This window comes from Vulpes lagopus, chromosome 24 (genome assembly GCF_018345385.1).
Source record: "Vulpes lagopus strain Blue_001 chromosome 24, ASM1834538v1, whole genome shotgun sequence".
NCBI lineage: Eukaryota > Metazoa > Chordata > Mammalia > Carnivora > Canidae > Vulpes > Vulpes lagopus.
Window position 1 is genome coordinate 36797778 of NC_054847.1, and position 25505 is coordinate 36823282.

Below are 25505 nucleotides of genomic sequence, written 5' to 3' on the forward strand. Positions count from 1 at the left end.
GCATGGAGCCTGCTTCTTCCTCTGCCTGTGTCCCTGCCTCTCTCTCTGTGTCTCTCATGAATAAATAAATAAAATATTTAAAAATAAAATAAAATAAAAAGACAAACCGTAATTTAGATAAATAAAAGGTTTTATGTATTTTTATTCTCTTCAGATTATTCAAAGAATCTATATACAAAACTACTCCAGTCTGAGTGAAACAGATTTGCTTAGTTTTAAAATATATATTAGAAAAGCATATGGTAAAATCCAAATTAAACAAGCTTTTATCTGCGTGGCTCAGTCTCAATCCAGATTAATTTGGTAGAAGTGAAAATGAATTCTTTCACATAAGTTATCTTGCCATATTTTAGCATGATGTTTCCGTAAGGGTAACATGTTTATGAGAGGAAGCTGAGAAGCAGAACTAAGAATGGGGAAGGGAGAGTATTGAAGGTGACTTTGTCTTAAATATACCCCCAATATACCAAAATTTAACAAGATCAATAACATATGGAGATTAATAGGAAGGATTTGATAGACAAGCTTCCATCTTGTTATCATTATAAAAAATAATGGTTAATGGTATGCTCGTGTTTTAAAAACTGTGGGCCATAAATTTGCTCAAAAAGGGAGATAAAAGTAGATATGTTCAAGAAGGGAAGCTAATATAATCAGGGGGAGGGGAATGGGTTCTTGAATAAAGACTAATATATGCTAAGGAAAAAGAGGAAGAAAATGTCAGTGTGCAGTAATAGAGGGGGATGAGGTTGTGATTTTAAGATGGGAAAGACAAGGTCTGAGAGGGAAGTTTTATAAAAGGTATAAAACCAAGAAGGATACAAAATGTGGTCATTGGTTTACTCAACCCAGTATCCTACACCCCAAGGATCTACTCAATTTTTAGAAATGGTTGTTTTAGCATGAGTTATAAATAGATTTCATTGCACATAATGATTTTTTCAGAGTGAAAATGGCACAGGAAGCTCCCTAATAAGTTATTAAGATAACTTATGACATTTTTAATATATACCCCTAAATTTTACAATCAGTACCATGAGAGTCAGGCAAATCTTTATATAGCATGGTCCCTGGTGAAACCTCCATCAGAGAAAAATCTGCCAGACTTGTTGATATTGATTTGATAACTATAGCTTTCTTTAGTTGTGGTTATTATGTAGATGAAATTATGATGAAATTTCCTAGTGACATACTTTGTGATTTTTAAGCAGCTAAAAATGGTGAAATTATCTGAATTCAAGAGGTGAGAAAGTAAGAATAGACATAGGTAGGTATCCTCTAAAAAAACAAAAACAAACAAACTGGGCTATGTTTTTGAGCCAAGGTGCATGAAGAAGAGGGCAAACATGAGTAAATAGAAAGTAAAATTTAAAATTATTTATTATAACTGCATATAGTAAAAAAATGGAATAAAAGCCTTAGAGGAGAAAGAAGTTGAAATTGTTAACCAAAATGGACTTTATAGATCTGCTGGAATCAGAAATTGTCATATGTAGAGGTCATATTAAATTATCTGCAAGTTCTTCCTAGATTTAATAATCTTTGATATTCTTACTCTAGACTAGCAATATCTGTGATATGTAAGTTTTTAGAAACATTATTTTAATTGCCTAGATTTTATGAATCTTCTTCTTCTTCTTCTTCTTTTTTTTTTTTTTTTTTTTTTTTTTGGTCTTTCATCTGAGTCATTGGTATGTAAGGGTTCCTGTCAATAAATTTTAGTTTTCTAGACTTCCCTCAGCAAGTTGTTCTCTTCATTCCTTCTCCCCTCCATCCTCTCCCTGGTTATGCATTTACAAATAGCAGTTTTCCTTCCATAAGTTTGAATGGTATTGCTTTGGTAATTATTACTTTTTCTTAACATCCTTTGCAGACTATTCAGTACTTCTCAGGGAAGTACATAGAACACCGAGCCACCCTAGGTATGGTCATACGCTGTAAAATCAACTGAGAACAGATGTCAAAATTCTTACCTGAGAATTACCCTATGTTATAAACATGGTGATTAGCTAGGTCCATGCTCTCTGGGAATTTATTTTGTCAACTTAAGCAAAACTGTTTTTCCATTCTATCATCTTTAATTTTATTAGCTGCATATAGGTGAAAACAAAATGAAATAAGAATTTAGTTAGAATTCAATGCGTTACTTCCTAGAATGAAATACAAAGTGGACTCACAGCTAGATTGGTGCCAGGTGGTATCAGGTACTCAGGTATTCAGTCTGAATCATAAGCACTCTGGGTGGGATGGCAATTTCCAGATCAATGGCCACAACCTGAATGCTTTGTCTCCTAAGTCTGTGTTTGGAAGTCAGTGTGCACATCCCTTTCCACCCTCCAGAATTAATCTTTTCTTACTGAGAGTTGTTAAGTCTGACTACACCAAGAATCTTTAAATTTAACACTGTCCTTTTTTTTACCCCTAATTTTTGACTCAGAGTGAAATGATGTACTTTTAATAGATAAGCTTCCTTTTGTCACATGTCTTCATGGAGTCTACTTTCAGCTAAAATCAAGCAAACAAACAAACAAACAAAAAACAGTATTAAGGGCATTGGGATTGGCTTATCAATTACAATCAAAGCCACTGTTCCGCTTGTGTGTGTGTGTGTATATATATATATATATATATATTTGACCTACAGAAAATTTGGGAAGATACTACAGAGCTCCTATATACCCTTCACTCAGTATCTCCACTGTTAATCTCCCATTACCACATTCTGTTTGTTAAAACTAGAAAAAACAACATTAGGATGAGGACTTCTGGGAAGATGGTAGAATAAGACCATATAAAGCTCACCTCATCCCACAAACACAACTAGATATCACACACATCAATGTAAATAAACCAGAAAACTACCCAAAGACTGACAGAACAGATTCTCCACAGCTAAATGTAGGAAAGCTGTCACATTAAAGAGGATAAGAAGGGCAGAGATACAGTCAGGAACCAAATGGATCTGTGGGACTCTCTACTGGAGGGAGGGATACTATGGGCACAGGGAGGGGAGAGGACTAGACTCCAGGTCAGGCCTCCCAAGCACAGGAAATCCACATGGGAGAAATTAATCTCCATAATATTTGATTTGAAAACCGGAGGTGCCCAATAATCAGCCTTAACATCAGAAATGTTAAAAATCAGCAGGGACAGTTGAGAAAGCAGGGCCCCACCTTTAAAGAGAGAGTACAACAAACAGCCCTGCTGAGATATAGTATAAGATCTACAGTTCAAAAAAATGCCTGGAGTATATATATGAAGATTTATTTACTAATCTCAGAGCATGTGCTGGAGTGGCAGAGATATTTGGGAGAGTGCCCTAAGAACAAAAGAGCTGGTGGCACCATTTCCTTCTCTATTTCCCCCCCACCTGAGATAAACAAACAATTGCTAAAACCAGCATAGCAGAAATTCTCTCCACCTAACTTATTAGCAGCATGCCCCACCCCCCTTTCTGCAGACACACTGCCTCCATGCCAGCTTGGGCAGGAGTTTTCTCTGGTAACTGTAGGCCCCTTCCCATTGCAGACTTATGTGGAATTTGTGTGGTGCTACACAGCCCACCTCTGCATTCTCCTGTGGGCCTGCCTTTTCCAATGTATCCTTAGCCAGAGCTCTTTCAAAGCTATGCTGCAAGCTTGGCAGTGTACAAGCAGCCCCGATGGGCCAGCACCACTCCAAAGTGACTCATGCCCCAGGAAGAGGGGATGGTAACCACACATACCAGTACCCACAGTACTGGGGTAGCAACCCTACAGTAGACTGAGAGCAGATATAGATCTGACCACAGGACTTACTCAACTACTAAAACTTCTCCCAGAACAACACAAGGAAAATATCCTGCAATTCAGTGTAATTGCAGTTCTGGCAAATGCCTTGTCTAACAACTGAAGCCCAAGGTTGCCTCATACTCACTCACTACAGGAACCACACCTAACCCACAACTAGCAAAAGAGTCATTGCAAATGATTGAGCTGAAGGCAAAAGCAACTCAGCCACAACAGTAGGACACACACAATACACACAGGAGACACCTCTGTTGTGCTACGTTCTAGTGAACTGGGGACATTGCAGGGCACTATAGGACCAATTCTTAGAAGGCCATTACTTTCAAGACCAGGAGACATAGCCAAATTACCTAACATAGAAACAGACACAGAGAGTTAGACAAAGTGAAGAGATAAAGGAATATGTCCCAAATGAAAGAACAGAACAAAAGCACAGCAAGAGAGCTAAACAACATGGAGATTAAGTAACATGCCTGATAAAGAATTTAAAGTAACAGCCCAAAAGATACTGGATTTGTGAAAAGAATGGAGGATCTCAGGGAAACTCTCAAAAAAGAGATAGAAAACATAAAAAGGAACCAATCAGAGATGAAGAACTCAATAATTGAAATTAAAAATATACTAGATGGGGGATCCCTGGGTGGCGCGGCGGTTTAGCGCCTGCCTTTGGCCCAGGGCGTGATCCTGGAGACCCGGGATCGAATCCCACGTCAGGCTCCCGGTGCATGGAGCCTGCTTCTCCCTCTGCCTGTGTCTCTGCCTCTCTCTCTCTCTCTCTCTCTCTGTGACTGTCATAAATAAAAAAAATATATATATATACTAGATGGAGTAAATAGTAGACTAGAGAAAGCATAAGAATGGATCAGCAACCTGGAGGACATAGTAATGGAAAGCAATCCAGCTGAAAAGGAGAAAGAAAAAAAATAGATATAAGGAATACAGCAACATCATCAAGCATAATGACAATTGCATTTTGGGGACCCCAGAAGAAGAAATAGAAAAAGATCAGAAAATTTATTTGAAGAAACAGCTGAAAATAACCAAATCTGGAAAAGGAAACAGAAATAGATCCCGGAGGCATAGAGATCCCCCAACAAAATCAACCCAAGGAGGTCCACACCAAGATATAGTAATTAAAATGGCAAAAAGTGGTGATAAAGAGAAAAAAATTAAAAGCAGCAAAAGAAAATAAAAGAAAACAGTTACATATAAAGAATCCCCCAAAGGCAATCAGCTGATTTTTTAGCAGGAAGTTTGCAAGCCAGAAGGGAGCAACATGATTTGTTTAAAACAGTGAAAGATAACATAACCTGCAACCAAAAATAATCTATCCAGCAAGGCTGTCATTCAGAATAGATGGAGATACCAAGTTTCCAGAAAAACAAAAGTTAAAATAATTCATGACCACTAAACCAGCTCAAGAAATGTTAATAGGGATTCTTAGTGGAAAGGAAAGATGATAAGCAGGAGCAAGAAAATTAAGAAGCACAAATGCAGTAAAATTAAGTATAGCTATAAAAATCAGTCAAGGGATTCATAAAATGAAAGGACATAAAGTATGACACTGTATACCTAAAAAGTGGGGTGAGAGAACTAAAGAATATGTTCAGACTTAAGCAACCATCATCTTAATATAGACTGCTATATGCTTAAGAGGTTATATATAAATCTAATAGTACCTACAGATCAAATATTAGTAATAGATGTGCAAAAAATAAAGAGAAAGGAATCCAAGTACATCATTAAAGGAAGCTGGTAAACCATGAGAGAAGAGCGAGAAAAGAAATGAACAGAGAAGAGCTACAAAATTAACCATAAAACAAGCAACAAAATGGCAGTATACACCTATCAATTATTCCTTTGAATGTAAATGGGCTACACACTCCAATCAAAAGATATAAAGTGACAAAATGGATAAAAAAGCAAGACCTGTCTATATGTTCCCTATAACAGACTCATTGCAGACCTAAAGACACAGGCAGATTGAAAGCGAAGGGTTGAAACAGCATTTATTGCAGATGATAGTAAAGAGAAAGCTGGGGTAGCAATATTGATATGAGACAAAAAAGACGTTAAAACAAGAACTTAACGAGACAAAGCAGGACGCTATAAAATTATAAGGGGAGCAATCCAACAGGAAGATTTAACAATTATAAATAGTTTTACACCCAATATGGGAGAAATCAAATGCATAAAGTGGCTAATAATAAACATAAAGGAACTAACTGATAGTAATGCAGTAAGAGGGCACTTTAACACCTCACTTGCATTAATGGATAATCATCCAACCAGAGAATCAACAAGGAAACTGTAGTTTTGAGTGACACATTGGACCAGATAGATTTAAGAGATATATTTAGAACTGTCCATTCTAAAACAGTAGAATATACTTTTCAAGTGTACATGGACTATTCTCCAGAATAAATCACACATTAGGCTACAAAACAAGTCTCAAAAAATTAAAAAAGATTGGAATCATGCCATGCATCTTTTATGACTATAACTATGAAACTAGAAAGCAATCATAAGAAAAATATTGGGAAAGAACACAAATAAATGAAGATTAAGTAACATGCTATTAAACAATGAATCAATCAACAATGAAATCAAAGAAGAAATAAAAAAAAAAAATACATGGAGACAAAAGAAAATGAAATGATCCAAAGTCTTCAGAATGCAAGAAAAGCTGTTGTAAGATAGAAGTTTTTTGTTTTGGTTTTGTTTTATTTTGTTTTTAATATTTTATTTATTTATTCATGATAGAGAGAGAGGCAGAGACAGGTAGAGGGACAAGCAGGCTCCATGCAGGGAGCCCGACGTGGGACTTGATCCCGAGAAACCAGGATCAAGCCCTGGGCCAAAGGCAGACACTTAAACCTCTGAGCCACCCGGGCTGCCCTTGTTTTTTTTTTTTTTTTGTTTTGTTTTTTTTGTTTTTTTTTTTTTAAAGATTTTATTTATTCCTTTATGAGAGATTGAGAGTGAGAGCACAAGCAGGGGGAAAAGAAGAAAGAAGAAGAAAGAAGAAGAAGGAAGAAGAAAGAAGAAGAAAGAAGAAAGAAGAAGAAGAAAAAGAAGAAGAAAGAAGAAGAGGAAAGAAGATCCCCACTGAGCAGGGAGGCTAATGTGGGGCTCGATCCCAGTACCCTGAGATCATGATCTGAGCCGAAAGCAGATGCTTAACCCAGCTGAGCCACCCAGGTGTCCCTCTAAGAGAGAAACTTATAGCAATATAGGCCTACCTCAGGAAGCAAGAAAAGTTTCAGGTAAACAACCTGACCTTACACCTAAGGGAGCTAGAAAAGCAAGAACAAACTAAACTCCAAACCAGTAGAAGGAAGGCAATAATAAAGACTAGAGCAGCAATAAAAGAAATAGAAATTAAAAACAAAAACAAAAACAAAAACAAAAACAAAACAGTAGGAGAGTTCAATGAAACCAGGAGCTGGTTCTTTGAAAAGATGAATAAAATGGATAAACCTTTAGCCAGATTCATCAAAAAAAGAGACAAAGAGGACATAAATTAAAACAAAAATCAAAAATGAAAGAGGAGAAAAAATAATTGACACTACAGAAATACAAATGATGGGCAGCCCCAGTGGCTCAATGGTTTAGCTCTACCTTCAGCTGAGGGTGTGACCCCGGAGACCCGGATCGAGTCCCACGTCAGGCTCCCTGCATGGAGCCTGCTTCTCCCTCTGCCTCTGTCTCTGCCTCTCTTTCTCTCTCTCTCTCTGTGTCTCTCATGAATAAACAGATAAAATCTTAAAAAAAAAAAAAAGAAATACAAATGATTACAAGAGAATAATATGAAAGCTTTTATGCCAACATGTTGGACAGCTAGAAAAAATGGATAAATTTCTAGAAACATTAACCTCCCAAAACTAAACCAAGAAAAAATAGAAAATTTGAACAGACTGATTATTAGTAATGAAATAGAATCAGTAATCAAAGAACTCCCAAGAAACGAAAGTCCATGATCAGCTGGCTTCCACAGGTGAATTCTACCAAACATTTAAAGAAGAGTTAATACCTATTCTTCTCATACTACTCCAAAAACTAAAGGAGAAGGAAAGCTTCTTAATTCATTCAGTGAGTCCAATATTACCCTGATACCAAAACCAGGTAAAGACACTACCAAAAAAAGAGAACTGTAGGCCAGTATCTCTGATGATGAACACAGATGCGAAAATCCTCAAGATATTGCAGATTTATTCCAACAATACATTAAAAAAAATATTCACCATAATCAAGTGGGATTTATTCCTGGAATGCAAGGGTGGTTCAATATTTGCAAATCAATCAATGTGCTATGTCACATCAGCAAGAGAAAGGAGGGCAGCTACGGTGGTTCAGCAGTTTAGCACCTCCTTCAGCCCAGGGCGTGATCCTGGAGACCCTGACCGAGTCCCACATCAGATTCCCTGTGTGGAGCCTGCTTCTCTCTCTGCCTGTGTCTCTGCCTCTCTCTCTCTCTCTCTCTCTCTCTCTCTCTCTGTCTCTCGTGAATAAATAAACAAAATCTAAAAAAAAAAAAAAAAGAGAAAGGATAAAAAAATCATTTCAATAGATTCAGAAAAAGCATGACAAATAACATCCATTCATGATCAAAACTCTCAGCAAAGTTGGTTTGGAGGGAACATCTTCCAACATCATAAGGCCCATCTATGAAAAATGTGAAGCTAATATCATCTTTTATGGGAAAAACAGAGAACTTTTCCCTAAGATCAGGAATAAGACAAAGATGTCCACTCACTACTTTTATTTAACACAGTACTAAAAGTCCTAGCTGCAGCAATCAGACAACAAAAAGAAATAAAAAGTATCCAAATTAGTAAACAAGAAGTAAAGCTTTCAGGGGCACCTGGATGGCTCAGTGGCTGAGTGTCTGCCTTTCACTCAAGTCATTTTTCTGGGGTCCTGGGACCAAGTCCTGCATTGGGCTCCCCTTGGGTCTCTGCACTCCTATGTTTATTGCCACATTATTTACAATAACCAAATTATGGAAGCAGGCAGATGTACTCTGATGGATGAATGGGTGAGGAATGTTGTGGTGTGTGTGTGTGTGTGTGTGTGGTGTGTGTGTGTGTGTGTGTGTGTGTGTGTAACATTCCACACAATGTAATATTATTCAGCTATAAAAAGGGATGAGCTATTGCCATTTGCAGCAATGTGGATGGATCTAGAGAATATAATGCCAGGTGAGATTAGTCAGAGAAAGAAAAATACCATGATTTCACTCATATGTTTAAGACACAAAACAAATGAGCAATGAAAAAGGAACAGAAAAAAGACTCTTAACTGTAGCGAACAAAATGATGGTTAACGGAGAGGATGTGGGTGGGGGATGGGTGAAATAGGTGAAGGGGATTAAGGAGTGAAATTGTTGTGATTAGCACTGAGTAAAATTGTTGAATCACTATATTATAGACCGAAACCAATATAATAACACTGTATGTTAACTATAATATAATTAAAATTAAAAATAAAAATAAAAAAATAAGACACTATTGGTAAATTACAATGACTTAGACTAGACTTTCTTGGATTTCTTCTGTTTTTTGTTTTGTTTTGTTTTGTTTTTTTATCATTAACATCATTTTCTTTCTCAGAATACAATCCAGTGTACCACCTTGCATTTAATCGTCATGCTCCCTTAGTCTCCTTCTCCTATAGCAGTTCCTGTCTTTACTTGTTTCTCTTGACCTTGGTTGTCTTGAAGAATATTGGCCAGTTCTCCTCTAGGGTATCTCCCAATCTGGGTTTGTGTTGAGTTTTCCTCATCATTTCAACTGGATTTATGGGTTTTTCAAAAAAATACTACAGAAGTGAACTACCCAGGTTACTTACTATCCCCAGTGATATCCTATGCCTATCAAACATCCATATCTTCATGTTTCATATAGAAGTAGCTTCAGAATCTCAAACTACCTATGAGTAAATCAGACTGCTTCCGTAAGTGTAGCATCAAGGTCTCAACTCTTTGCAGATATCTTTTTTCTTCTGTCAAAATATTATAGTATGCCATTTATTCTTTGCTTTACATCACCAAAGGTGTGAGAATGAGGACTTCCTTCTCATTTGAAACTTAACAAATGTTTTCATTCTTGAAGGTGAAGGCCATAGTCCTTTTATTCTTTTTAAGATTTATTTGAGAGAGAGATAGAGAGAGAGAAGGCACATGCAAGTAGGGTAGGGAGAAAGGGTAGTGGGAGTGGGAGAGAGGCAGACTACCTGCTGAGTGCAGATCCTGACATGGGGCTCGATCCCAGGACCTGAGCTGAAGTCACCAGTCAGACCCTTAACCAAGTGAGCCACTCAGTGTCTCAGTACTTTGTAATTTTTAATACCATTTTCCCATCTTTTCTTACTCTGCCTCTTTCTTTTCTTATAAGTAAGTAGTAAACTAAACTAGTAATTAGTTTAATCAATTTGTGACAACTGTTTGCATATTAGGAAAGTCAGTCCTTTATAATATTATTAAAAAATATTGTTCCAGTTTGACCTACATATCTTAATGTCATTCATTATGCTTTTCCATACATATTTAATTTCCATATAGTAATATTTATCAATATTTTTCTTCATGGGCTCTGTTTTTTTGTCATATTGTCACAACTGACTCCCCATGTGTTTTGATAATGGAAAAAATCAGAGACAGGAGACATTATAATAAGGTGGTATAATAATTAGTAGTGGCTCTGGCACAGAACTCCATTGTTTTAACATTCTAATTTAGCATTCTAATTCCAAACTTTTTTTTTCTGCATTTTATTATCTTTAAATACAGCCTTTACTCCCAAAATGGACTGTGAGGCAAATTCTTTCTCAAATTTAGATGAATCAGCTTCAGAGAAAAAAATAAATAAGTAGAAAAACAAATAGGAAAAAAAGTCAAAGATGGAAGATATTGCTGCTGCCCAGCATGATAGAACCTTAGTAGTAGCAATCTTATAATGTACCTGTACCCTAGAAGGTATCTGTCCAGCTATTGACTGAAACACAATACAGGTTGCCTCTTAATTGCAGTCCTAGGATTCTTTTCACTTTGCTCCAGAAAAAAAGAAAATGTAATCCATCATACCTCTTGATGATGATAAGCATGTGAATATCATGCTTATCGTCAATAGGTCAAACATACATTTTGCTTTAGTTATAATAGCAACCAAGAGTCAAACTTGGCATAGACACATTTATTATCATAGTTGAATACCTGTATCCTATATTTCAGAATAACACATGCCCCATATTATATTTTAAATTATTCTGTAGATTTATCAGCCATAATTCAAACTGATATGGGTCTTTGGGTAAATCAACACATTTACTGATTATTTTATTATTTTTTTTTATTATTTATTTATGATAGTCATACAGAGAGAGAGAGAGAGAGGCAGAGACACAGGCAAAGGGAGAAGCAGGCTCCATGCACTGGGAGCCCGACGTGGGATTCGATCCCGGGTCTCCAGGATCGCACCCTGGGCCAAAGGCAGGCGCCAAACCGCTGCGCCACCCAGGGATCCCTACTGATTATTTTAAAAACTCAAACAAGACTTTGTAAAAGACCCATCCTTTCTGTAGGAATTAATACTCTTATATTTAGAGTGACCCCCCAAAATACTGGAATTTGATGCACAGCCAGTTTATGAGTATATAATGTGTTTTTATTATTTAATCAATCATCTCTAGTGGTTATTCTTTTTGTTTGCCTACTTAATAGATTTGAAGAATGAGTGCTAGGTTCCAGCCAATAAGCCTCTTTTATGGTTTACAGCTTTTCTCTCAGTTTCCTCACTTCAGTGCATTAAAAAAGGGAAAAGAAAAAAAAAAAGGTGAGCTTATGTGAGTCATCACTCAACTGTGGCTGCAAGTTCTCCATGCTCACCATCTCACTTCCCAGAAAGGGAACTAGAATAGAATTGGACTGAGTCAAAAAAAAAAAAAAAAAAGGAAAGAAAGAAAGAAGAAAGAAAGAAAGAGAAAGAAAGAAAGAAAGAAAGAAAGAAAGAAAGAAAGAAAGAAAGAAAGAAAGAAAGAAAGAAAGAAAGAAAGAAAGAAAGAAAGAAAGAAAGAAAGAAAGAAAGAAAGAGAAAAAAAAAAGAATTGGACTGCGTCTATCACTTGTGCTCTTCTCTCTCTCTCTCTCTCTCTTTCTCTCTCTCTTTTTCTCTGATGTATATAGGCCTAGAAGGACAAACTCAAAAAGAAACAGGGTTCTACGAAAACATCTTTCATATGCATTCTGTGCCCCGCTGTAGCTTTTCAGTGGCTTTACGGTGGTGATATAAGGCTCTACCTGTATAAACTTAATTGGAATAAGTAATAATTTATCTTAGTTTTATGTCCTCTTTTATTTCCCTTTAATATGTTTTGGTGGCTATAAAATTTGAGGATGAGTAGCTAGGAGTTAGAGCCAAGTGTACTGCACATGGATGCTTAATAAACCTCCATGCCCTGCTAATGCACTCCTGGCCTGAGATGCTGCCTCCCACACTCTTTCTCTTCTTGTCTGTCAGTGAGTGTGTTGTTCTGATATTCTGATTCTCAAAGACATTTCAGAACATTGAATTAGCCCATCCCAGCAATGAGCATTTCCACGGGTACATTTATACAGTAGCTTTAAATAGATGATTTAAAAATGTACTTTAAATCCCACAGACAAAGTTGAAAGTTTGAGATTAAGGGAACTCACAGAGCCATCAAACATGATTGCAGCTGCTTTTCCTGGGGGTTGGGGGGGTCACTTGGTATCCAGAACCAATAAAAACAGTTCTTAGTAGTGTCTATATTACTAAAAAGTATAGCTTAAACTTTTAGTTCTTCCTACTTAATTTGTATTATTTTCAACTTACTTTTACTTGAGTTTCGTACCAGAAAAATTCAGTTACTTAAAAAAAAAAATTAAGACTACTTAGCATTGATTCAATTATTTTTTAATAACATAGCTTGTTAGCTGTTTTATTTTGGTAGTGTCTTATTACCAAAGGTAATTGCATGAAAAAAAAAAAAAAACCACTGCTTCTTAAAGCCTGCCATGCTGATTTGAATCAGCAATGCACGTGTTCTTTAGATGTTCTTCACGGCTGGAGAAGAAGATTGCATGGCAGCCCGGGACAAAGCGCCATATGGCTGGGATAAGGTGAATGTTGATAAAGGCACATGAAGGATGGGAGGGGAGATGTCACAGCTTGTCAGTCTTTATCCCTAGAGGAAGCTCTGGTGACAGGGGAATGATTGAAATGGCACATTTGGGGTCCCTGGGCATGGAGAAGGGATAAATAATGACTAGCAATTCAATGACATAGACTCAAGGGAAAGATGGAAACAAAGGGAGCTGGGGACTGGGTAGAAACAGAGCTTTCCTACAGTTGGTAAAAGATGCCAGGAAGCGACATTGATGAGAAAGATGATTAAAGGTGGCCTCACAAAACCTTGAATAGTGACAGATGGGAAGGGTAAAATGATTAGTAAGAAAATATAGAGAAAGAAGAGACCTGATATGAAGTACATTCTTGTCGAGGTAGACATGCGGGTGACAAAAGGGAAAACAAAGGATGAGTTTTCTCTGCGACTTGATAAAGGAAATAGAGAGAGATAGTGAGCTGACCAAGTCCTATCCTTGCATGGAGGAAGCACCCTTGTTCTTGTCTCACTTGACCTATCAGATTTAGCCCAAATTGTTCCCAGAGCCTTTCCAATAGGGATCCTGGATTTCCAACCAGATATCATGGAACCGGGCCAGTAGAAGCAGACTTTCTGCTTTTTGGATCTGAAGACAGATAAATAACAATAACCATTCCCTGAGTATATCATATGCCAGGTACTATGAGCAGCCCTTTCCCATTTTACATCATCACGTAGCCCTGCATGTCAAATAAATTGGATCAGTGTTTAAATGTGGAGGGTAGGGCTCAGAGAAACTACATAGCTTTCCAAGGAAATTTCCAAGGAAATTTCCAGAAGGGACTTCTCCTAGTCCTGTGAGTCGCATAGTCACAGAGTAGCAGAGCAGAGATCCAACCCCCCCCCCCCCCATTTAATTGTAATTTTCTAGTCAGATCCACTTTTTACATAAATGAGGGACTAGCCACCTTCCCAAGCTGCCTGAGGTCTGCTCCACTTTGGATAAACTCTTTTAAAAAGTACCTTCATAAATAAAGTGAGAATAAAGAATATAATTGGTTCACACGTGTAGACTGATCAGTTTACTGGATATTATTTTCCTCTCACTATGTCTTTTGAAAGACTTCAAACTCTGAAAGATGTAGTTATCTCTGTTGATATGATATTACTCTCCAGAATTTCTTTTTTCATCTTATATCTTTGTGGCCATAGGTAATTCTTCTTACCATGCAACCTTGTCCTGGCAGGTCTCTTTGATATATGGTTTGGGGATAAGAATCACACTTCCTATAACAGATCTCCAGGTTCTTTTCTGGATGTGTAGGTCAGCTCAGACTTTTCAGGCTTCTGTTCTGCTTCTTAATGAAAGAATTATTTCTCTTAGGAATTATTCCTATACGAACACATCTTTTGCATTGTTTGGCATATAGTTGGATTTTAGGAACATGTTCCCCTCTCATTTGGTCTGAAATGAAGTAGTCTCATCATAAATATACATTCCCTTGGAATCTTCCTGAGAGTTCAGCTTTTTAATCTACTTTGTAATTTATTAGCAGAGTAATAATGATTAACATGACCAGCATATAGTAATAGCTCAATCCCCTCCCAGTACATAATCTCAAATACCCATTTTTGTGGGTTCTGAAAGGGAATTTTTAAAAAGATTTTTATTTGCTTATTTCAGAGAGAGAGAGAACAAACGGGGAGGGGCAGAGGGAGAGGGAGAATCAGACTCCCTGCAAAGCAGGGAGCCTGAAATGGGGCTCGATCTCAGGACTCTGGGATCATGACATGAGCCAAAGGCAGACACTCAACCAACTGAACCACCCAGGTACCCCTGAAAGGGAATTTTTTAGCCAAAGTCTTAACATTAGAATTTGACAAGTTTGCAGTACCTTTCATTTAGTTAACACTACAAGAATGCATTGGATACCTAGGATGTCACTAAATGTATGGTACCAAATTTGGCTATTAGAGTCATAAACAGTGTAGACTTGGCTTCTACTCTTACAGAATATGTAATTTGGCATAGGATACCAAAAAATGACTAGACCATTAGAGTTCCATGAGGAAATTTCCAGAAGGCACTTCTCCTAGTCCTGTGAAGGTCCAGAGTTAGAGGTTCCAAAATCAGGGTGGGAATCAGTGAGGTGTTACCTGAGCAGAAGTCTGAAGAAGCAGTCCAGGTCAAGAACCAGAACCGTTGGAGGGAGGTATTCCAACTCAGGTTGCAACACACAAAAGTAGCAGAGGTGAAACCATGAGGTTTTCATGGACCTGATGGAATCAGTGACCCCAGAGACCTTCCCCTGCATCCTTCTCAGGCTTACCCCTGCCTGAGACAACTGAGAATGTAGAACTGGGATGTAGAGGAGCAATAGGAGAGGTGGGAGGAGAATGGTCCTTGTCGGTGAAGCTGGGACAGGGAGATTACTCATTACTGAGGTGGCTTTCCTTTCTGGAATTGGGAGATGGATTAATAAAGGCCTTCATGCAATGATTTACACATCATAATCCCTCCATGAATATTGGATGGATTAATGATTGGATACATAAATTGATTTGCCAAAGGAAATTTCATAGCACTACTACTAGGATAGTTTGTAAAATGATCAATTAAATAGGATTCTGGGGACAGAATAGAAATGGTCTAGTGAGAACGTGTGTTCTGATTTCTAAACAACCACCCTACTGAAAATTTAGGATGGAATTTAAAAGAGACTTCTTGTAATCGTCTTATATGTATATACCTTACATCTTAAAAATAGTTCCCCATTCTCTTAGGGAAAAACCTATAGTTTAAATATGGTTTTTATTGTTGTTCTTATTGTTGTTTTGTGGGGTGCACCATTCCAGAAAGTACTACAATACCAGGTCAATGTGTGGAGTGGGTGGAGCAAGCTCTTATTCCATCTCCTGCTCCAAAAATCCATTTAACACATTGTCCTCTTATGGAGGATGTATTAGATATTAAACTGATAAGAACAAATAGTATACTTGATCTTAGCTAAAAGGCCAAGAAGCAATTAAAAATAATTCTTCACTTCAAGCATAACAGTAGGAACTTGATAGACATTCAATAAATATTGATTATTCCATTTTAGATACTAACCCACTACGTTCTTTTATGTAAAGTTTTTAATATTTAATGAAATATTATGGAAATCATTAACTTTTATCTCATATTAATTTAAAATAAAAAGTGGTTTCAAATCATTATTATTTTAAAATTCATATTTCTTAGTTTTACTAAGTTCTCAATATACTAGCTCAAAAGCCATGATTCTTTGAATATTGAAGATACCATGAAATTGTAGAAAAAAGTGCTATTCTTAATAATCTCAATCATTTACAGCTGAGCTTCTTTTTGGGAAGTTTGCAAAATTACTTTGTAAACTATAAAAACATTATATCAAAATGTAAATTTTGTCTACTTCTTCATTTGGACAATTAAAAGCTAGAGTTTGGGATCAAGGGAACAATGATAAGAAAAAAATACAAAAGGAAAAAGAATAGAGTTTGCCCTGAGAACAGTTAAATATTCCTTTAATTTTACTAATGTCACCTATTTATATTTTATTTAAATATGAAGGCTTATAAGGAGATGCAGCAAATAAAGCATCTAGTTGATTTGGTGACTAAATTTATAGTATTTTCGTTAACAATATGGGGAATGACAAGGAAATAAGCCTATTAGTTGTTTGATGTTTAATGAAAATTAAATATTTTTATGTGTTTGTGAATACATCTTATTATCGTTCATGTGCCTCATAGGGAGTGGAGGTCAGGGAGTTCATAAACTCAGGGAAAAATTAAGGCCTGTAAACATTACATAGTAAAATTCTAAGAGAAAAAACTCTTTGGTATCTAGACAGACCATGGCTTTATAGAAAAGTTAACACAAGAATGTAATTGTTACCAAGGCTATTGCAATGGCATCATGAAATAGTAGTAGTACCGGTAGCAGCAGCAGCAGCAGCACCAGCAGCAGCAGCAGTAGTAGTGGTAGTAGTAACTAGTAATTTAGAAACTAAAACTATTTTTTGGAGTTATATTATTTTCAGAAATCACTTCCTTTTCCTGGATTTTGCTATGATTGATTGTTTGATTGATTTTAAATATTTTATTTATTTATTCATGAGAGATACAGAGAGAGACAGAGACACAGGCAGAGGGAGATGCAGGCTCCATGCAGGGAGCCCGATATGGGGTTTGATCCCAGGACCCTGGGTCATGACCTGACCCAAAGGCAGATACTCAACCACTGATCCACTCAGGTGCCCCTGATTATTATTTTTTTTTACAGATTCTTAAAAACAAAAAACAAAAACCAAAAAAACCCCAACACTACGTTATAGTATGGTAAATTCGCTTCCTCTTCTCCATGACAACAGATAAAGAAGCTGTAACCATGGCAACAGTAATGGGCCAGGGAGATTAGGGCCAGCCTGGAGATTAGGCCTCCTAGAGCAAAGAAAAAAGTCCTGATTGGTTCCTTATTGAGACCTTATGTGAAGACGAATTACTGTTGAGAGAAAGCATGGAGGATTAGTAAGAACAAAATTAATTCCCTGTATAAAGAAAGGAGCCATCCCTTTGTTAAAAATGTGTCTGCTCCTTTTCAAACGAGGACTGTTTAAATTGAGGTAAAAGAGTTCATGATTAATTCTATTCTGAGATTTATCTGTGTCATCTGCGTCTAGACTAGCTCTGTGAGAAGGCACTCCTGGAGGCCTGAAGAGAAAAGCATCGTGCACAGACCCCCATTGCTCTCCTTCTTGGCAGCCCCTGAATAGGTGGGGAAGCCAACGCAGTTTTGATGTGATACCATCTCTAATTAGGTGCCTTTGGGGAAAAAAAGAATTGAAAATTTTTCACCTGTAGTTTTAAAACTAATTTGTCTAACTTCTTGAGGATTCTCAAAAGATTTTTACAAGTCATCATTGATCACATTTTATTTTTATAGATCTTTTGTAAAAAAAAATATAGTGATGATCCCATTTGCTTTAAATTGGTAAGGTGTGTAGGTATTAACATTTTGAGAAAATGAGCTATGATTTTGCAAGGATACATAGATAAAGGGGTTACTTTTTTTTTTAATGATAAATGTATAGACCTGAGAATGTTTGGTCAGATGGTATGAATATTTTTCATTTTAAAGGATTTTGGCAAAATAACTGCTAAAAAGCCGACTCTTAGAAACTTCAACTGTCAATGTAAGAGAGTGTCAGTCACATCCTGGCCAACTTTAGATACTAACATTCTCTAAAGTTTTGCTTCTCTGACAGATTTTTTTTTTTTTAATACATTTGATTCTGACAGACTTTTTAGATTTATTTTAATGCACGCTTCATTTAATGTCAGGTTGAGCCCTACTTTAAAATAAGATTCTAAAAAAGTAATAATAAAAAAATAAAATAAGGGATCCCTGGGTGGCGCAGCGGTTTGGCGCCTGCCTTTGGCCCGGGGCGCGATCCTGGAGACCCGGGATTGAATCCCACGTCGGGCTCCCGGTGCATGGAGCCTGCTTCTCCCTCTGCCTGTGTCTCTGCTTCTCTCTCTCTCACTGTGTGCCTATCATAAATAAATAAAAATTTAAAAAAAAAAAAATAAAAATAAAAAAAAAAATAAAATCAGATTCTTTATTATTTTATTGATTTTTTTCCCTTTTTTTGTATAGTAGATATTAACTATCACCTGTTGGATATTTTGCAAATACTTTGGGTCATTCTTTCCAGAGAAGACAACACTAAACTAAGTGAAGAGGGACAGCAGGAATTAGGTGGATGAGATGGGTCTTGAGTAGGAGCAGCTCTGGGAAGGCTTTGGGGGGTCGCCAGGGGACCTACATGGAGAGAGCTTGATTAATACAAGCAAGAAAAAGCCAGGGAGCCTACAGATCCTTTGTCATTCTTAGGTGTGGTGATTAGCTGTTCATGCTTTTGTGTGACCTGTGCCTCCTTCAAACTGTGTTAAGAACTCAGCATAACACTCAGCACTCATTCCTCATCTGACATGGAGGAGAAAAGCCAGGGAACCTCCATGTGAGCTCCATGAAGGATGCCTCATCTATTTTTGCCTTTGTCTCCTCTGTACCTAGAAGGGCTGGGGTTGGGTAGGCACTTTATGAATTTTTTTTTGGATGAGTGGAGCTACTGGATTATGCTTACTGTGGAAATCTTGCAAGCCTCTCTCCAAAGTGGTATTTTTCTGGCAACAGGAACATACTAGGCTATTATGCAGGATGGCCCTTAAAATCACCTCAATCAGCGGTGGAGGAGGGGTGGATAAATACCTCCGTCTGCTTCCCTCAAGACAGATAACCTAGAGGCCTGTGCCACAACGGCCCCAGAATCCCCAGTAGAGTTGCTTTCCACTTTCCCACAGTGCTAACTGCCAGATAAGTCACTTTTCCTAGGCTTCACTTCCTGCCATCTCACTTCCCACCTTCCCAATCAATTATTTGCATGTAAATCCTTTTCTTAGGGCCTCTTTGTGGAGGAAGGCAGACCAAGAGAAGTGATAAACAGGAGCCAGCCCAGTAGGCCCATTTCAAAGTTTGGAGATTCCTTGAGGTAAAGAGTAGACACTGAGGATAAATAAATATTAGGTAATATGAACAAATGTGTCCTCTTATAAGCTTATTCCGGATGCTGTACACAGAATATATTTGAAGGGGGATGAGTGGAAAGGAAGCAGAGGCACTGGAGAAGGCAGAGACAGCTATGGCAGTTCTAGGAAGACAGAAGGATGGTGGAGGAAGACAGAAGGACGGTGGCAATGGAGCGAACACAGAGTAGATTTACCAGATGTCCGGGGGCGGGGGGTAGTCCTAGAAGGGATGAGTGAGAGGCAAGGGTAGGGGATACCCTTTGGGTTTCTGGGCTGTATAGTCACAAGGACGATGTATACAAGTGAGTTGAGCAGCTGGGAGGAGAAGTAGGCTGAGTGGACAGTGACGGGGGTGGGGAGGATAAATTCACATAAGCGTGCTAGTTTGAGATGTCCAGGTGTGTAGAAGTACAGGGTTTTGTCAGAAGGTTTAATAACACCCATATTTTTAAGACAGATACTACATATCCAGGCATCAATCTCTTCCCTCTCCTCACCACTCTGCCACAAAAGATTGACTCACTTGCTTCTAGCCTGCCATTTGTTTCAAATACTGTGTTGATCAAAAACGAGGCTTTAAAACCTCTTTCTCTGTGCAACTGGTTGTGTATTGTCAATTGATAATGTTTCTGGAACCATTGGGAAATGAGATAGGCCCCTTCACCCCAGGGATTTTCCAGCTAACAGGAGTGTAGTGTGTAGCAGGAATAGCGACTCAGTCTGCCTCTGTAGAAAGTGAATGCAAGGACAGAGACTAAGTTTGGAAAGAACTAGAGAAAATAACCCACAAAAGCCAGTTTGAAGATTAAATGTAGGCAAATGGGTCCTTGTGATTTGGGGCTAGAAATCACCTGTCAAAATGAATGTGTATTTCCTGCCCTTGGGAACTTGAAAACATAAAATGAACTATGAATGCACACACACACACACACACACACACACATTTAATAGAAAGTTCTGTTACAGATTATAAATGCCCAAAATATTTATAAAACTAGTTCTTCAACTGTGGATGACTTATTCCTGTGATTAACAATTGTTAAATTTAGCTGTACCTACAGTGATATCCTACAAGCATGGGGCGAGCATCTTATGTCTGGTAGAAGAAGGGTTTTTTCTATCAGTTCCTTTCTAGCGGAAAGGAAGAGTCTGTTGTAACTCTTTCAACTTTTGGTTTGCTTTCATGGACTTTGATTTGCTGTTCCTTCAAATTGTATCTAAAACACAGTGGTCAGGCTCTGAGTAGAATTTGGTTTTGTGAAAACTGCTCGGTTACCTGAGGCATTTATCCCTGTCTATGTCTAAACAGAACATTTTTAATTGTTACGGATCCCATGAGTAAAGGAAATTGGACAAATATGCAGTAGAATAGCATGTCATTAGTTAGCTACCCTCTCATAAGCTCCAAGAAATTCTAGTATACCTTTTTTTAAAAGGTTTTATTTATTTATTCATGGGGGACACAGAGAGAGAGGCAAGGACACAGGCAGAGGGAGAAGCAAGCTCCTTGCGGTGAGCCCAATGTGGGACTCGATCCCGGGATCCCAGGATCACACCCTGAGCCGAAGGCAGAGGCTCACTCACTGAGCCACCCAGGCGTCCCTCTAATATAGCTTTGATTCCATTTACTGATTGTTTGATTTTCCTTGTTTTTCCTCCTTCCTGTAGAATGGCCCATACTGGGTTTGCTATTGGGTCTGTACATTTCCTCTGACAGCCTCCTCTTCTTCCTCCCTAGCTATCCCAAGCTCCAGTGTCCTCCCTTCTGCTCCCAGAGATGTGGTCCCCGTGCTGGTGTCCAGTCGGTTTGTGCGTCTCAGCTGGCGCCCACCTGCAGAAGCCAAAGGGAACATTCAAACTTTCACGGTCTTTTTCTCCAGAGAAGGTGACAACAGGTGGGTGCTATTAGTACCTCATCCACCACTTCCTTAGGTACATAATGTGGCATAAAGGAACCTGCAGGAGATCTTGAGCAAGGACTTTGGGGACCATATGGAATCTCAGCTCTGCTCATCATTCATCAGTAAGTGGAGATAATATATCTCCATGGCCTGTGTGTGTCTTTTAAAGTGGGATTGTTTATAGAATCAAAGTCATTTATAGGAAACTTCCTTGAAAAAAGACAAGTATGGGAATATATGATAATCAGGTTTTTTTTAAATTTCTTTGATTTTCAAAGTGATAAACAGAGGAACAGAATTAGGCTGTGAATTAACAGAACAGGATATGAAAGAACCACAGAGTGTAATCCCAGCTCTGTCATTGACATTACATAATCTCAAGAAAACCACGTAACTTCTCTGAGCCTGATTTTACTGTATAATAAAGGGCAAATGATACTACTTAGCTCCCAAGTTTTTTTTTTTTTTTTTAGGATTAAATTATGTTGCATATGTAAAGGTCATACAAGAATACCTACTATTTGGCAGAAATTATTGTTCCTCTTTATTTTTTAAAGATTTTATTTATTTATTATTTGAGAGAGAGAGAGAGAGTGGCTGGGGGGAAGGGCAGAGGGAGAGAGAATTTCAAGCAGACTCTGTACTGAGCACAGAGCCCAACACAGGGCTGAATCTCTCACCCTAAGATCATGACCTGATCCAAAATCAAGAGTCAGACGCTAAACTAGTTGAGTCACCTGGGCACCTCATGTTGTTCCTCTTTTCACCTGTCACTTGATCTGTATATTCCTGCTTTCAAGACTGCAACCTATTATTTTTCTTGATTTTTCTCAACACTTTCTCCTTGAAATATTTCATGATCTTAAGACTTTGAAGTTTGATTTTTAAGTGTAGCATAAGGACACCTGAGTGGCTCAGTGGCTGAGCATCTGCCTTCAGCTCAGAGCATGATCCTGGGGTCCTGGGGTCCTGGCATAGAGTCCCACATCAGACTCCCCACAGGGAGCCTGCTTCTCCCTCTGCCTACGTCTCTGACTCTCTCTCTGTGTCTCTCATAAATAAATAAATAAATAAATAAATAAATAAATAAATAAACAAACAAATAACCATTAAGTCTAAAGTAGATATTAGATAAATACCAATTTCTTGTCTAAGAATAAGCTGTGGGGGCACCTATGAGATGCATTTGATTAGACATCTGACTCTTGATCTCAGCTCAGGTTACGATCTCAGAGTTGTGAGGTCGAGCCCCTTGTTGGGCTCTGCTCTTAGCTTGGGGTCTGCTTAAAACTCTCCCTCTCCCTCTGCCCCTGCCCCCCACTGTCTCTCTCTCACAAATAAATAAAAATTTAAAAATTAAAAAATAAAGAAAAGAAACTAACATCTCTTTATTTCTTTAAATTTACTATATTTTATATTCTATGTTTGATTATTCTAATATCTGTATTTTTTATGAATCTGATTCAATGATATGTTTCTGCTGACTTTTCCTCATAGTGGCTTGTTCTTTTTCAAGTATGGGTGATTCTTGATTGTTAACTCTAATCCTTAGAAATTTCTCTGAGGGTATTTTTGAGACCAAGTATTAAAGAACAATCTTCTGGGAGGATGTGATTTACCAAAATGAGACCATGTTAAAGTAATATTTTGCTAAGGTTTGTTTAGTCCATACTGGTCTCATGCTAATATTTTATTGCTCATGAGAAAGTCCATTAAGTATGATAACATTTTTTTCTGCCATTTTTAACATATCAACTCACATGGGTAAATGCAGACTTGTAAGGAATTCTAAGATTTTTTTGTTGTTCTGTTTCAACTAAACCAAGGCTGAGAGTGTATGTTCAGTTCTTTCAGGAGGCTAATGTCATTTTCAACTTCACCCATGGAAGGTTTCTCTTTTAGGATCCTGGCTGAATGTGAGGTTCTTTAATCAGACCGTACATACCACTTTACCTGCAAGCTACATTTCCTATTCTTCTCTCCTATTGGTTTCTAAAACTTCTAGCTCCCAGACTTCTATTGATAGGCACATACCCTCAGGCTAATACCAGCTCCACAAGTCAGCTTTCTCAATATAATTTTCTTATTTTGCTGCCAGTATATTATAGATTAAAAAAAACCACTTTTTTAAATAAAAGAGATTTTGAATAATTTACGCAACACTTTAGATGTGCCATAACAGAAGAGTTTTTCTTTTTTTTTCAGAAGAGTTTTTCATATATCTAATTTGCCATATTGTTTGAAATGGCATTTTGAAATATTTATTTGAATGCCTATATGATTGGTATCATTATTATATATCACTAGTTCTTGACATTTGAGCAAGTGCATTTGCATGTAAGTATGTTCAGTGTTTGGGAAATTTTATTTAATATTAGAGCATAAAGCTACTCTTAACACTTCACTTAGAAGGAATCAGACACCTGAAACTAATATTACCCTGTATGTTAATTAACTGAAATTGAAATAAAAGCTTAAAAAAAGAAAGAAGGAATCAGAAAAACAAGGAAGCCTTCTTACTAGACCTTTCCATTCCAATCCTTAGGCATTTTTTACTTTCCTTCCTCCTCATCAACATTTGGGTTTTCTGTTTGCCAATTAAAGGCTGTCAAAGAGGTCATCATGTGAAAGCTCTGTTTGCTTCAGAGAAACTCTGTGTTGCCAAACCCCACGACTCTGTAGAGAACTACACCTATTTACAAATGTACTCAGCTGATGTACTGTGCCTCTCACATAAGGATGGAATGTCATGTTCTTCAGGTGATGAGGATTTGGGTAGCACAACTGGGGTCTACATAGATGTTGGTCTGCTGATTTGGCTGAGTCCTGAGAGCTACATCTTTTCTTCCATTTTAAACCTTTTCTTATATAGAACCATCTGAGGATGGACCCCCATTGGTAGGCAGGAGTTTCTGAGATGTGGCAGCTGCTTCTTTCATCCTTAAACCCAGACTTCATTCACTTTCTGGAAAGTCTACTAGCCAAAGTGTAGCCTGTTTGATTCATCTACATAGATGGAATATTTTGGGGGGTGGGGGCAGCATGGGGAGAGTAGAGAGGGAGAGTGAAAGAGAAAGGGACAGAGAGAAATAGAGAGAAATGGCAAGTGCCCTAGGGGGACCCACTTGTTCATAGGCCTGAGCTCACACTGATCCTGGCTTCCACCATTCATTCTTTTGTAGAAGGATGACGTAGAAGGCTGTCACAAGTGTCCCGGTGCCAACTGAGGTACCAAGACAAGGTGTGGGAAGAAGCCAGGATTCAAGTGTGAGGCTTAGTCTAGTCTCTAAAATGTGTGAGTGCTTTAAACTCACAGTGATCTTCAGGAACCCCCTCAAGATTCAAAAGGGACAACGTAGCTTGGGCTGGCCAGAGTGGTAGTTAGTGTAGTATGATAATCAGAAGGAACAGTACAACTTTGTCCATGCTGCGTCTCAAAGTGCTTTCTAGTCCACAGCAGTAAAGCATAGCATTTTTCAAGTTTCTTTTCTAATTTGACCTAACTTTAAAATGAGAGAAATATACATTGTACACATATAGCCCATGTTCCCTATGATCATCCATTACCACAAAGAAGTCGGCATTCATTTTAGCCTCATCTGCAGCTCTTTAACTCCGTGACCTTATAATGAGTCTTGTAGTCTTTGGATCTCAGTGTGTGCAACTATGAAAACTGGAGGCAATAATTCTTGCCTAATTATCTTCATGGAGCCACCTGGATTTCCTGGAGCTACCTTAAATTTACCCTGCCCAAACCATACTCACTGTCTCCTCCTTAAATTTATTTTCCTTTCTTTTCTTGGTATGTGTTAGTACCTTCCATCCTGTTGACCAAACGGAAAACCTAAGTCATATTTTATTCCTCCTGGCCCCTCGGTTCTGCCATTAGTCATTCTGTGTTGCCAAGTCTACCTTGGCCACAGCTCGGCGATGCCCCCTTTATTCTATCTCCGTCATCACCGGTCTGATCTCTGACAATAGCTTCTTGCCTTCTAATCCATCCTCCTCACTGTCTCTTCTAGTTATCTTTCTGAACTACAGTTCAGATTACTCACCCTACTGGGAAGAAAATGTGAATGTT

General features: G+C 37.9%; 1 protein-coding gene, 1 non-coding gene and 1 pseudogene across 3 annotated transcripts in view; 2 read left to right on the top strand and 1 right to left on the bottom strand.

Moving 5' to 3' along the window:
- The window catches only part of DCC (DCC netrin 1 receptor), a 1085392-nt gene that overhangs the window by 736842 nt on the left and 323045 nt on the right, over nt 1-25505 (top strand). For both annotated transcript variants that reach the window (XM_041739305.1, XM_041739306.1), the window contains exon 8: nt 21262-21418. In XM_041739305.1, the coding sequence (XP_041595239.1) occupies nt 21262-21418 (157 nt within the window). The remainder of the gene's footprint in view (nt 1-21261; nt 21419-25505) is intronic.
- Nucleotides 15749-15938, bottom strand: LOC121482215. Its single transcript, XR_005985565.1, has one exon. It is a non-coding gene; the product is annotated as a U2 spliceosomal RNA (small nuclear RNA).
- On the top strand, nt 18811-18927 carry LOC121482172 (annotated as a pseudogene).